This window comes from Pimephales promelas, chromosome 6, assembly GCF_988280905.1.
Source record: "Pimephales promelas chromosome 6, fPimPro1.hap1.1, whole genome shotgun sequence".
In the NCBI taxonomy this organism is placed as follows: Eukaryota; Metazoa; Chordata; class Actinopteri; order Cypriniformes; family Leuciscidae; genus Pimephales; species Pimephales promelas.
The window spans coordinates 41,106,863-41,117,500 of NC_142774.1; the positions used below are offsets into that span (position 1 = coordinate 41,106,863).

Below are 10,638 nucleotides of genomic sequence, written 5' to 3' on the forward strand. Positions count from 1 at the left end.
TTTTCCAGTGTTTCATGAGCAGAACAATCCGAAAACACATTAAATAACAGTACAGCCCATTGAAGAGATGCAAGTCTATCCCTCACAGCCTCGCTTTCATTCTCATTAAAAATCAAAGATGGCGCTGCCGTGAATAAGGCGTATAACTTCATTGTTAGCATAGATGCTGATGTATGTATGTAGTATGATTGATAGCTGACATTCAGTACAACCGGTGCCTTTTATTTAGAATACATACAAATGGATTTTACGTCTTTTAGTTTTTCAAAAGATTTGAATTATTGTGTTTGAAGAGTGCGCATGTGCGAACGTGCTTTACTATGTAAGAACGAGCCAAATATTGAGTCTGGTAATGAAGCAAAATAATAATAAGAAATAGTCCTCAGATTACATGTCTGTAATTTATATTAACAAATCTAGCGTTAATTGGATCTCAAACAGTTTCATTAAAAGTAGTTATTACTCCACCACGTGCGAAGGCGAAACTTGAACACACCAAATAATAAGAAAAGATGTCCCACAGGTCACTAAGTTAAAAAAAACCTCGTAAAAACATGTAAAACATCAGTTTTTAAATATCAATAAAACATCAAAAGTAACATTTTTTAAATGCATTTATTTTGTAGATCATAAGAACAGGAGGTAAGTTCAAATATTGCATGAAACCTCTGAAATTGGTAAAGTCTGCTAGATAGACAGTTAGCCTACATATGTGATGGACAACAGCTTGCTTCTTATACACTTCAGATGCATAGAGATAGATCCAGAGATGGTCTTCATGCAGTCACAGTCAAACGCTCCCATCTGGAAAATGACCACAAAAATGAATAAATCACTTTGCTTTTTTAGCATTTATATGCATGGATTTGTTTAGGTTGGGCCCTTAATTGCATGATTATTTTAGAGGTGTTAAGTTAACACAACTTAAGTTCAAAGAGTGATGACAAGCAAAATGAGCCGTTATTTAACTTAATAATGCCTTATTACTTAGCCAGGGCAGATAGCGTTTGTTGATTAGAAAATGCTCACCGATTCTAAGCAAAAGTTTGCAAAAAAACAAACAAACAAAAAACGTGATATTTCACAAATCTAAAATTTTACATTTTTGAAAGTTCCACAATATAATTTTTGTGTTGCATAGAAGAAGAAGAAAACATTTTGGTACAAATTAGAATGGAAAGAACCCTTTAATATTGCATATATATGTTTTAATCATATTCTAAGTCCTAAAACGTGACTGATGTCGTTTGTGTAGATGTTTGGAAACACTCACATGGCGCTGTCCTCCTCTGAAGCTCTGATAGTGACGGCAGCTTCTGTCCGGTTCTGGGATTCACAAGAGTGGCCCGAGAGTTCTGGGTTCCCTTCCTCATCTCATACGCTGGAGGATTGTAGACTGGAGAGAAGACAAAAATAGGTAAATATGACCAATCTTCTGTGCATTGAGTTTTTTTTTTTAATGTCTTGGCAGACTTACAGCCGGAAACTCTTCTGTTCATTTCTCCAACTTCATGTAAAGGCATCCCAGTGTTCAAGTCCATCAGGAAGCGTCTGGAGGGTTCTGTTCCCTGCCTCTTCCCATAAGCTGGAGGATTGTAGACTGGGGAGAAAATATATGGTTAATAATAGTTGTTGAAACTTGAAATCCACTTAATTTGCAAACGTACAGCCTGAAACTCTTCTGTTCATTTCGCTGACTTCCTTCTTGAGCATCCCAGTGTTGAAATCCATCAGGAAGCGTCTGGAAGGTTCTGTTCCCTGTCTGCGTAACTCAACAGGAACGGCTACGCGGTTTTCCTTACGTTCAGAAGAGTCTTGGCTTTTTATGTCCTCGTGCTCATAGCCAGAAACCACTTCCCATTCGACTGCTAATGAAGGTGAAAGAAAACACGAGTCTAGCAAGGCAACCATTACGTTTTTTCTAATCCCTTTGCTTGTAAAGTATCGGAAAAGATCTTCAACATCATCAAATAAGCTTTAATTCAATGGCACGACATGTCTTGTCTTGAGACTTACAGCGTGATCTTCTGGACATCTTATGTTGGTTTTCTTTCAGTAGACCGGTGTTCACGTCCATCTTGAGGTCTCCGGATGGTTCAGAGCCTTGTTTGAGCTCGTGTAGGACCTGCGGCTGGTGTTCAGTGGCTTGTCTAAACTCATCCACTGTTAAAGGATAAATACAGAAAAACATAGGATTAGTTCAGTCAAAAAAGCATGTCTTCAATGCTTGAACGCTCTACTAATTTTTTTTTTTTTTTTGCTCAAGGAAAACATTTAATATGGTTAGAAATGATGACAGAATTTTCTTTTTTAATGAAATATCCCTTAAAGTTTTTTTTAGCTCTTTTTAGATAAATATGTGTTAGCCTTAAAGGAGTAGTTCACTTTTGAAAAAACTTTTGCTGATAATTTACTCACCCCCATGTCATCCAAGATGTCCATGTCTTTCTTTCTTCAGTCGAAAAGAAATTAAAGTTTTTGATGAAAACATTCCAGGATTTTCTCCATATTATGGACTTCAATGGGGTCCAAATGGTTCAAGGTCCAGTGCAAACTGTTCAAAGGGCTTTAAACGATTCCAGACGATGAATAAGGGTCTTATCATGCGAAACGATCGCTCATTTAATAAATAAATAACAAAGTTTAAGTTTTATAAGCTCAAACGCTCGCCTTGCTCTGTTCTGTAACGCTCCTGTTCGAACTCGTTTATCAAAATGAACAAATCTTTTTCCGAGTCATTTGCTTCATTCGACGAAAGAAACTAACGAATTGATTCGGAAAAAGATTTGTTCATTTTCTTGAACGAGTTCGAACAGGAGCATCACAGAACAGAGCAAGGCGAGCATTTGATCTTATAAAACTTAAACTTTGTTATGTTTAAAAAAAACGAGTGATCGTTTCGCTTGATAAGACCCTTATTCATCGTCTGGAATCGTTTAAAGCCCTTTGAACAGTTTGCACTGAAACTCTCATTTAGACCTTGAACCGTTTGGACCCCATTGAAGTCCATTATATGGAGAAAAATTCTGGAACGTTTTCATTAAAAACCTTAATTTCTTTTTGACTGAAGAAAGAAAGACAAGGACATCTTGGATGACATGGGGGTGAGTAAATTATCAGCAAAAGTAAACTAATCCTTAAATGTTATAAATAAGCTGGTGTGTTCCAAAACAACAATGACAAAATTCACATTTAGGAGAAATAAGCCTTTAAAACTTACAGTCTCTCACTTTTGCTAAAATAAATCAAGGATTTTTATGACATCACCGCAGGCTTCAGCTTCTCATCACATCTCCTGTCCAATCAAATGCCCTCTAGAATCTAAAGCTCCGCCCCCTACACTATAAACACCACTTGGGCAAAGCGAGCATTGACCCGTCACACAGCAGTATGTGTTGAAGTGTGTTCGGTTACTCAAACGCTCGAGTTTTATTCCATCTTCCAACTGTACGTTGGTTAAGAATGCAATGGATAGAATTAGTTCACAACTCTACTATTAAATCCAATGTATCATCAGCGCTCTGATTCGCTTCCATGGTGCTGTCAAGTACGACTGCAGTCTGTGATGTAAACAAACAAACTATTGGCTATTTGAAAAGGGGGAGGAGTTATTCAGTATGTTCCACCTACGTCAACGCATCAAACAAAGCTTTGCGTACCAAGGCACTTCAGTTCCCCAAAGTGCAAGTATATATGTTTAAATAATTTCTAAGTCTTAAAACGAGACTGATGTCGTTTGTGTAGATGTTTGGAAACACTCACATGGCGCTGTCCTCCTCTGAAGCTCTGATAGTGACTGCAACTCAACAGGAACGGCTACGCGGTTTTCCTTACGTTCAGAAGAGTCTTGGCTTTTTATGTCCTCGTGCTCATAGCCAGAAACCACTTCCCATTTGGCTGCTAATGAAGGTGAAAGAAAACATAAGTCCAAACTGGCAAAAACGCTAGATTCCCCTTTGTTTTGAAAAGACCAACTAGACTTTGTTTTGGTTGTCGTTGCATTACACTTAAAAATCAGAAGTTGTGAAAACTTAAAAACTTGAAGCAATCAGGGTTCAGAACTGGCAGTTCTGCATAATAAATATTTATGTCATCATAAGTTCCCATACTTTAACCAGAAATCATCATCAGTGACTAAACTGATCGTGCCACCAAACTTAACATTGTAAGTTCCTGCTGTTTAATGTTTAGTAACTCATACACTCCAAACAATGCTGGGTTGTTTAACCCAAATTTGGGTCAAATATGGACAAACCCAAATGTTGGGTTAAAATGTAATTTCTAATTTTAACCCAACTTCAACTTTCAACTTTTTTTAATTGCATTTTTAACCCAACATTTGGGTTTGTCCATATTTGACCCAAATTTGGGTTGAAACAACCCAAAATGGTTAGAGTGAATCAAGTTCTACATACACTCTAAACGGTGCTGGGTTGTTTTAACCCAAATGGGTAAAATATGGACAAACCCAAATGTTGGGTTAAAAATGCGATTGAAGTTGAGTTCAAATTTTAAATTACATTTTTAACCCAACATTTGGGTTTGTCCATTTTTGAACAAAATTTGGGTTGAAACAACCCAGCACCAATTAGAGTTAATGTAACTTGATTTACTCTAAAAAATGTTGGGTTGTTTTAACCCAAATTTGGGTCAAATATGGACAAACCCAAATGTTGGGTTAAAAATGTAATTTCTAATTTTAACCCAACTTCAACTTTCCACTTTTTGTAATTGCATTTTTAACCCAACATTTGGGTTTGTCCACATTTGACCCAAATTTGGGTTGAAACAACCCAGCACCGATTAGAGTTAATGTAACTTGATTTACTCTAAAAAAAAATGTTGGGTTGCTTTAACCCAAATTTGGGTCAAATATGGAGAAACCCAAATGTTGGGTTAAAAATGTAATTTCTAATTTTAACCCAACTTCAACTTTCCACTTTTTGTAATTGCATTTTTAACCCAACATTTGGGTTTGTCCATATTTGACCCAAATTTGGTTTGAAACCAATGGCCTAGAAATGTACATTGTTAAATTTCTTAGTGTAACGTCAACCATTTCTACATTCGATAGTGCAATCAACCTATAAAATAGAGTTTTTTTTCTGACAAAAAAACGTTGTTGGTATAATATTATTAGTCATATGTTCACCAGCAAAATGCAGGTGTTTTCAGAAGGGTTGTAGATCGTCCATTAGAAAGTGAGACTTACAGCCTGCTACTCTCCCGTCCAACTCGTTCCTGTGTTCTTTGAGTAGACCGGTGTTCAGGTCCATCAGGACGTTTCTGGAAGGTTCAGCAGGGATCGCTCTGAGCTCATGGACGTGGTCTTGTCTGAAATCATCCACTGTTGGAGAAATACCACAACAAATGGAGACTGTCACACTTCAAAACATCCCAGTTATTTTGACTCAATATTTGGCTCGTTCTTACATAGTAAAGCACGTTCGCACATGCGCACTCTTCAAACACGATACTTCAAATCTTTTGACAAACTAAAAGACGTAAATTCCATTTGTATGGATTATGAATAAAAGGCACCGGTTGAATTGTATGTCAGCTTGCTTATTTTGCTCAAGATAAGGATTTATTACGATGCAATCTAAGAACGATGCCTCAGGTCGAGAGCTGTCGTTCAAACCACACAACTCTGCGATGCTGTTTGCGAATGTTCGTTGGAACGATGGTTTCGGGAAACACAGACTCGTTGAACTGCTGATAACGACGGAAATTGCGACCATTAGCTAGCTAACGATGCTTTCGGGAAGTCTATGGCAGCCACTTAAACTGCAAATGTGCATATAAAATATAATTGTCCAGAACAGATTATCATAACAGATTATGTTCTAATTATTTGAGGTAAAATCGTACTTGCCGCTTGCTACGCTCAAACACACAATTCTGTAATAAATGTCAAGTCCTAAAACGTGACTGATGTCGTTTGTGTAGATGTTTGGAAACACTCACATGGCGCTGTCCTCCTCTGAAGCTCTGATAGTGTCGGCAGCTTCTGTCCGGTTCTGGGATTCACAAGAGTGGCCCGAGAGTTCTGGGTTCCCTTCCTCATCTCATACGCTGGAGGATTGTAGACTGGGGAGAAGACAAAAATAGGTAAATATGACCAATCTTCTGTGCATTGAGTTTTTTTTTTTTTTATGTCTTGGCAGACTTACAGCCGGAAACTCTTCTGTTCATTTCTCCAACTTCATGTAAAGGCATCCCAGTGTTCAAGTCCATCAGGAAGCGTCTGGAGGGTTCTGTTCCCTGCCTCTTCCCATAAGCTGGAGGATTGTAGACTGGGGAGAAAGAAAAATAGGTAAATATGACCAATCTTCTATGTGCATTGAATTAAAAAAAAAAAATGACTTCACAGACGTACACCCAGAAACTCTTCTGTTCATTTCGCTGATTTCCTTCTTGAGCATCCCAGTGTTGAGATCCATCAGGAAGCGTCGGGATGGTTCTGTTCCCTGTCTGCGTAACTCAACAGGAACGGCTGTTTGCTTCTTGGGTTTCACGCCAGTGTTCATGTTGTCTCTGTCTTCGTGTTGGGCCTTGTCTGGCCATATTGGCTTCAGTCTACCATTTGGGAATTGATGCAGAGGTCTTGCATGGAGACCTGCACATACAGGTGAAACTCGAAAAATTAGAAGTTCAGTAATTTAAATTAAATGGTGAAACTAATATATTTAGTATATATGAAGAGTTCAGATGCAAAAGCCTCTAAATGCCATTTGAAATTTTCTTCTTTAATGATGATTTTTTTTATCAAACTTGTATATTTAAGTTCAGTGATTTCACTTAAATAACAATTAATAGGTAATTATCATTGCCATTTAAGTGAAATCACTGAACTTAAATATACAAGCTTGATAAAATTATCATTCTACAAGAAAATTTCAAATGGCACTTAGAGGCTTTTGCATCTGAACTCTTCATATATATGCATGATTAAACTTTTCAGAGGGCGACATTTCTGTACATTTCTGTATTTTTTTTTATAGATTTCATTGAATTTTCTCAAAGCTGTTTGATGCCATAATCATCAAAATTATAACTTTTGCATAATCTTCAAATGTTTCGAGTTTCACCTGTACATCATGAACATATAACATTTTGGTAACACTTTGCTTAAAGCCCTTAATGCATTATAAAAGTATTTTTAATGCAGTAATTCTGCCTTGTGATGCACTTTATAATATGGTCTCATGAATATTTGTAACCACAGTTAAAATAATCCATTCATTGAACATGCCTTTAGAAAGTATAATGCATTAAAACTTTATATCTGCAAATATAACTTAAGCATTTTAACTTTGCTTACAATTATTTATGACTACATATATTTGATTGTAATGTTCATTGTAAAAACCTTCATAATGCATTAAACAAGGGCTTTAAGTAACACTTTATCTGTTCATATACGCATCATTTTTGTTGCTTTAAATGCAGGTTAGCCCTGTTTTTTATGTGAAAGGGATATTGAACAGGATTCACTAATTAACCATGCCACATAACCTTTATTTAATCTAAATATTGAAGAAAGAAGCCACATCACTGTATAGCACAACTGATTTATGACTTGTATCTATCTCAATTGTTGAATAGGTAATCTCATATTTTATCAAGAAGATTAAATGTACCAATGTGTCATGCGATTATGCCCTGACAAAGGTTAAAGTTCAGAAGAATGCTGTATGTGAACCTTGGAACTAATGAGGAAAGACACAAACGTACTACATTTAGTCACAGAAAAATTATGTTACATTTGAAGAAGCAAAGAGAAATGAATCAAAATGACAGAAAGTGTTCCCATATTAATTTATAATGATTGAATAACTATTATTTTGTACTTAAGTTTCAGTACTTCTATGGGCCCCAGGAAGACTAGCAACCACATTGTGGAAGCTAATGGGGATCCAAATAAATAAAAATTAAAAAATTAAAAATAAATTGGCAATATTTCATAATGTGAGATTTCCCATAGACCCCGTTTTTCCTTTTTAACATCACCGTACCAATTTTAATATTTGTGACAGAATCACCTTTAGAAATTAGAGTATTAAAATAATAATTATAGTATCAATAAATAAGATGCAGATAAATCTCACCAGCCACAGCCAACAGGAGCAGTAACACCCTCAACATCCTGTAAAACACAGATGGAAAAACAATTTAATAAGTGGTTTGTTGTAGTTTGGCTTCCCAAACACCATCATCTCTTACAAACAATTTGATTTTGTGAATGAACACATGCAGTAACAACACGTTAAATGCTACCTGTGACTGTTTCAGTTCTGAGATCAATAGATGAGTGAGCGCTGAGTGATTTATCCCGTCGGTTCGACTCACCTCACACAACAAGGATCTTATGCTCTCTGGATCTGCCTTTAATAACCCGGGGACTCAGATAATAACCTGGTTCAGAGGTTGACATGAACCTGTAATACTCCCTCTTTTTATCTTTTCATCTGGCTTTGTCTGTTAGACAGCAATAAGACATCCACTCTTTGATCCCAGACGTTCTGACACCAACCAGTTCAACTCATATTAGAGTCGGGGACATTCATGACCTGAATCTCTTTATTGCTGAGATGTTCACGCTTTACTGATATCACTTTCCAGTGGAAACACACATTGCTCAGAAGTCGCTCTTGGAGATGTTTCTGTTTGTCTCAGATGACTGTAAAAAAATTATCCTGTAAAAAAAAAACGGTAAACTATTGGCAGCTGTGGTTGCCAGCATCATACCTTAAAAATATGGCATGTTACTGTTTTTAAAATTAACAGCTAAATACCGTTTTGTCTACTGCAGTATAAGCTGTTAAAAAATGGTAAACTATTGATAGCTGTGGTTGCCAGCATCATACCGTAAAAATACGGTGTGTTACTGTTTTTAAAATTAACAGCTAAATACTGTTTTGTCAGCTACAGTATATGCTGTTAAATTAGTTATACTGTAGTTGACAAACAGTAACCTGTTAAAAACTATTTAAAACAAATACGGTAAACTACTGGCAGCTGTGGTTACCAGCATCATACCTAAAAAGTATATGGTATGTTACTGTTTTTAAAATTAACAGCTAAATATCATTTCGTCGGCTAAAGTATATGCTGTTAAATTAGTTATTTACTGTAGCTGACAAAACGGTATTTAGCTGTTAATTTTAAAAACGTCAAAAAACGGTAAACTATTGGCTGCTGTGATTGCTAGAATCATACCGTAAAAATACGGTGTGTTACTGTTTTTAAAATTAACAGCTAAATACCGTTTTGTCAGCTACAGTATATGCTGTTAAATTAGTTATATACTGTTGTTGAAAAAACGGTATTTAGCTGTTAATTCTAAAAACGGTAACACACCATATTTTACGGTATGATTCTGACCACCACAGCTGTCAGTAGTTTACTGTTTTTTTTTTTTACATTTTTTAAAATTAACAGCTAAATACTGTTTTGTCAGCTACAGTATATGCTGTTAAATTAGTTATATACTGTTGTTGAAAAAACGGTATTTAGCTGTTAATTCTAAAAACGGTAACACACCATATTTTACGGTATGATTCTGACCACCACAGCTGTCAGTAGTTTACTGTTTTTTTTTACATTTTTTAAAATTAACAGCTAAATACTGTTTTGTCAGCTACAGTATATGCTGTTAAATTAGTTATATACTGTTGTTGAAAAAACGGTATTTAGCTGTTAATTCTAAAAACGGTAACACACCATATTTTACGGTATGATTCTGACCACCACAGCTGTCAGTAGTTTACTGTTTTTTTTTACATTTTTTAAAATTAACAGCTAAATACTTTTTTGTCAGCTACAGTATATGCTGTTAAAAATTAGTTATATACTGTTGTTGAAAAAACGGTATTTAGCTGTTAATTCTAAATACTGTAAAAACAAACAAAAAAAAACGGTAAACTATTGGCAGCTGTGGTTGCCAGCATCATACCGTAAAAATATGGCGTGTTACTGTTTTTAAAATTAACAGCTAAATACATTTTTGTCTGCTACAGTATAAACTGTTAAAGTATATACTGTTGCTGACAAAATGGTATTTAGCTGTTAATTTTAAAAACAGTAACACCATATTTTATTGTATAATTCTGGTAACCAGAGATGCCAGTAGTTTACCATGGTTTTTTTACAGGATTATTTTTTTTACAGTGCAAATACAGTTTTATCAGTATAGATCTATTAAAAGAATGTACATTGAAAATCAGATTTGTACTGAGAAATTGCTTCTAAATTTCACACATAATTACTAATAAATAGTGAATAGTAAATGGAAAATTTTAAAATAGACAGAATGTTAGTATTTTACTTCAATATTCATTTTATTTAAAACTGCTAAACATCTTGTATTACAGTGTAGAGACGCTCAGATCATTTAATGAGACATGAGATCTTTGACTTTAGTTAATAATGGGCACAGTTTGAGATGCTAATCTGAAATCTCTCATGTGAGATTATTATTATTCTGATTATTATAAACATCTGAGAATCCGGAGGCTTTAGCAAGACTCTCATTTCTGATTTCTAGGAGAAACATTTGAGATCTTGTAATCTTGTGTGGGTTTTTATGGATTCGTTGTCTTGCATTATTGTTAAAGATGAAGAATTTTTATATGC

General features: G+C 35.3%; 1 protein-coding gene across 2 annotated transcripts; it reads right to left on the reverse strand.

Annotated features, from left to right (window-relative positions):
• Positions 1 to 596: 596 nt before the first annotated feature.
• LOC120460473 (uncharacterized) lies at positions 597 to 8,371 on the reverse strand. 2 transcript variants are annotated; one of them, XM_089132581.1, is made up of 12 exons: positions 8,281 to 8,371; positions 8,112 to 8,149; positions 6,380 to 6,619; positions 6,174 to 6,296; positions 5,968 to 6,090; positions 5,213 to 5,347; positions 3,763 to 3,900; positions 2,017 to 2,163; positions 1,668 to 1,868; positions 1,478 to 1,600; positions 1,274 to 1,396; positions 597 to 804 (listed from the first exon to the last, which is right to left on the reverse strand). In XM_089132581.1, exons 2-12 carry the CDS (start codon positions 8,146 to 8,148, stop codon positions 791 to 793), a joined length of 1,404 nt encoding a protein of 467 aa, XP_088988707.1. In that variant the 5' UTR covers position 8,149; positions 8,281 to 8,371; the 3' UTR covers positions 597 to 790. The 2 variants fall into 2 exon arrangements, with proteins under 2 accessions (XP_088988707.1, XP_088988708.1); XM_089132582.1 differs by lacking the exons at positions 3,763 to 3,900; positions 5,213 to 5,347.
• Positions 8,372 to 10,638: the final 2,267 nt, after the last annotated feature.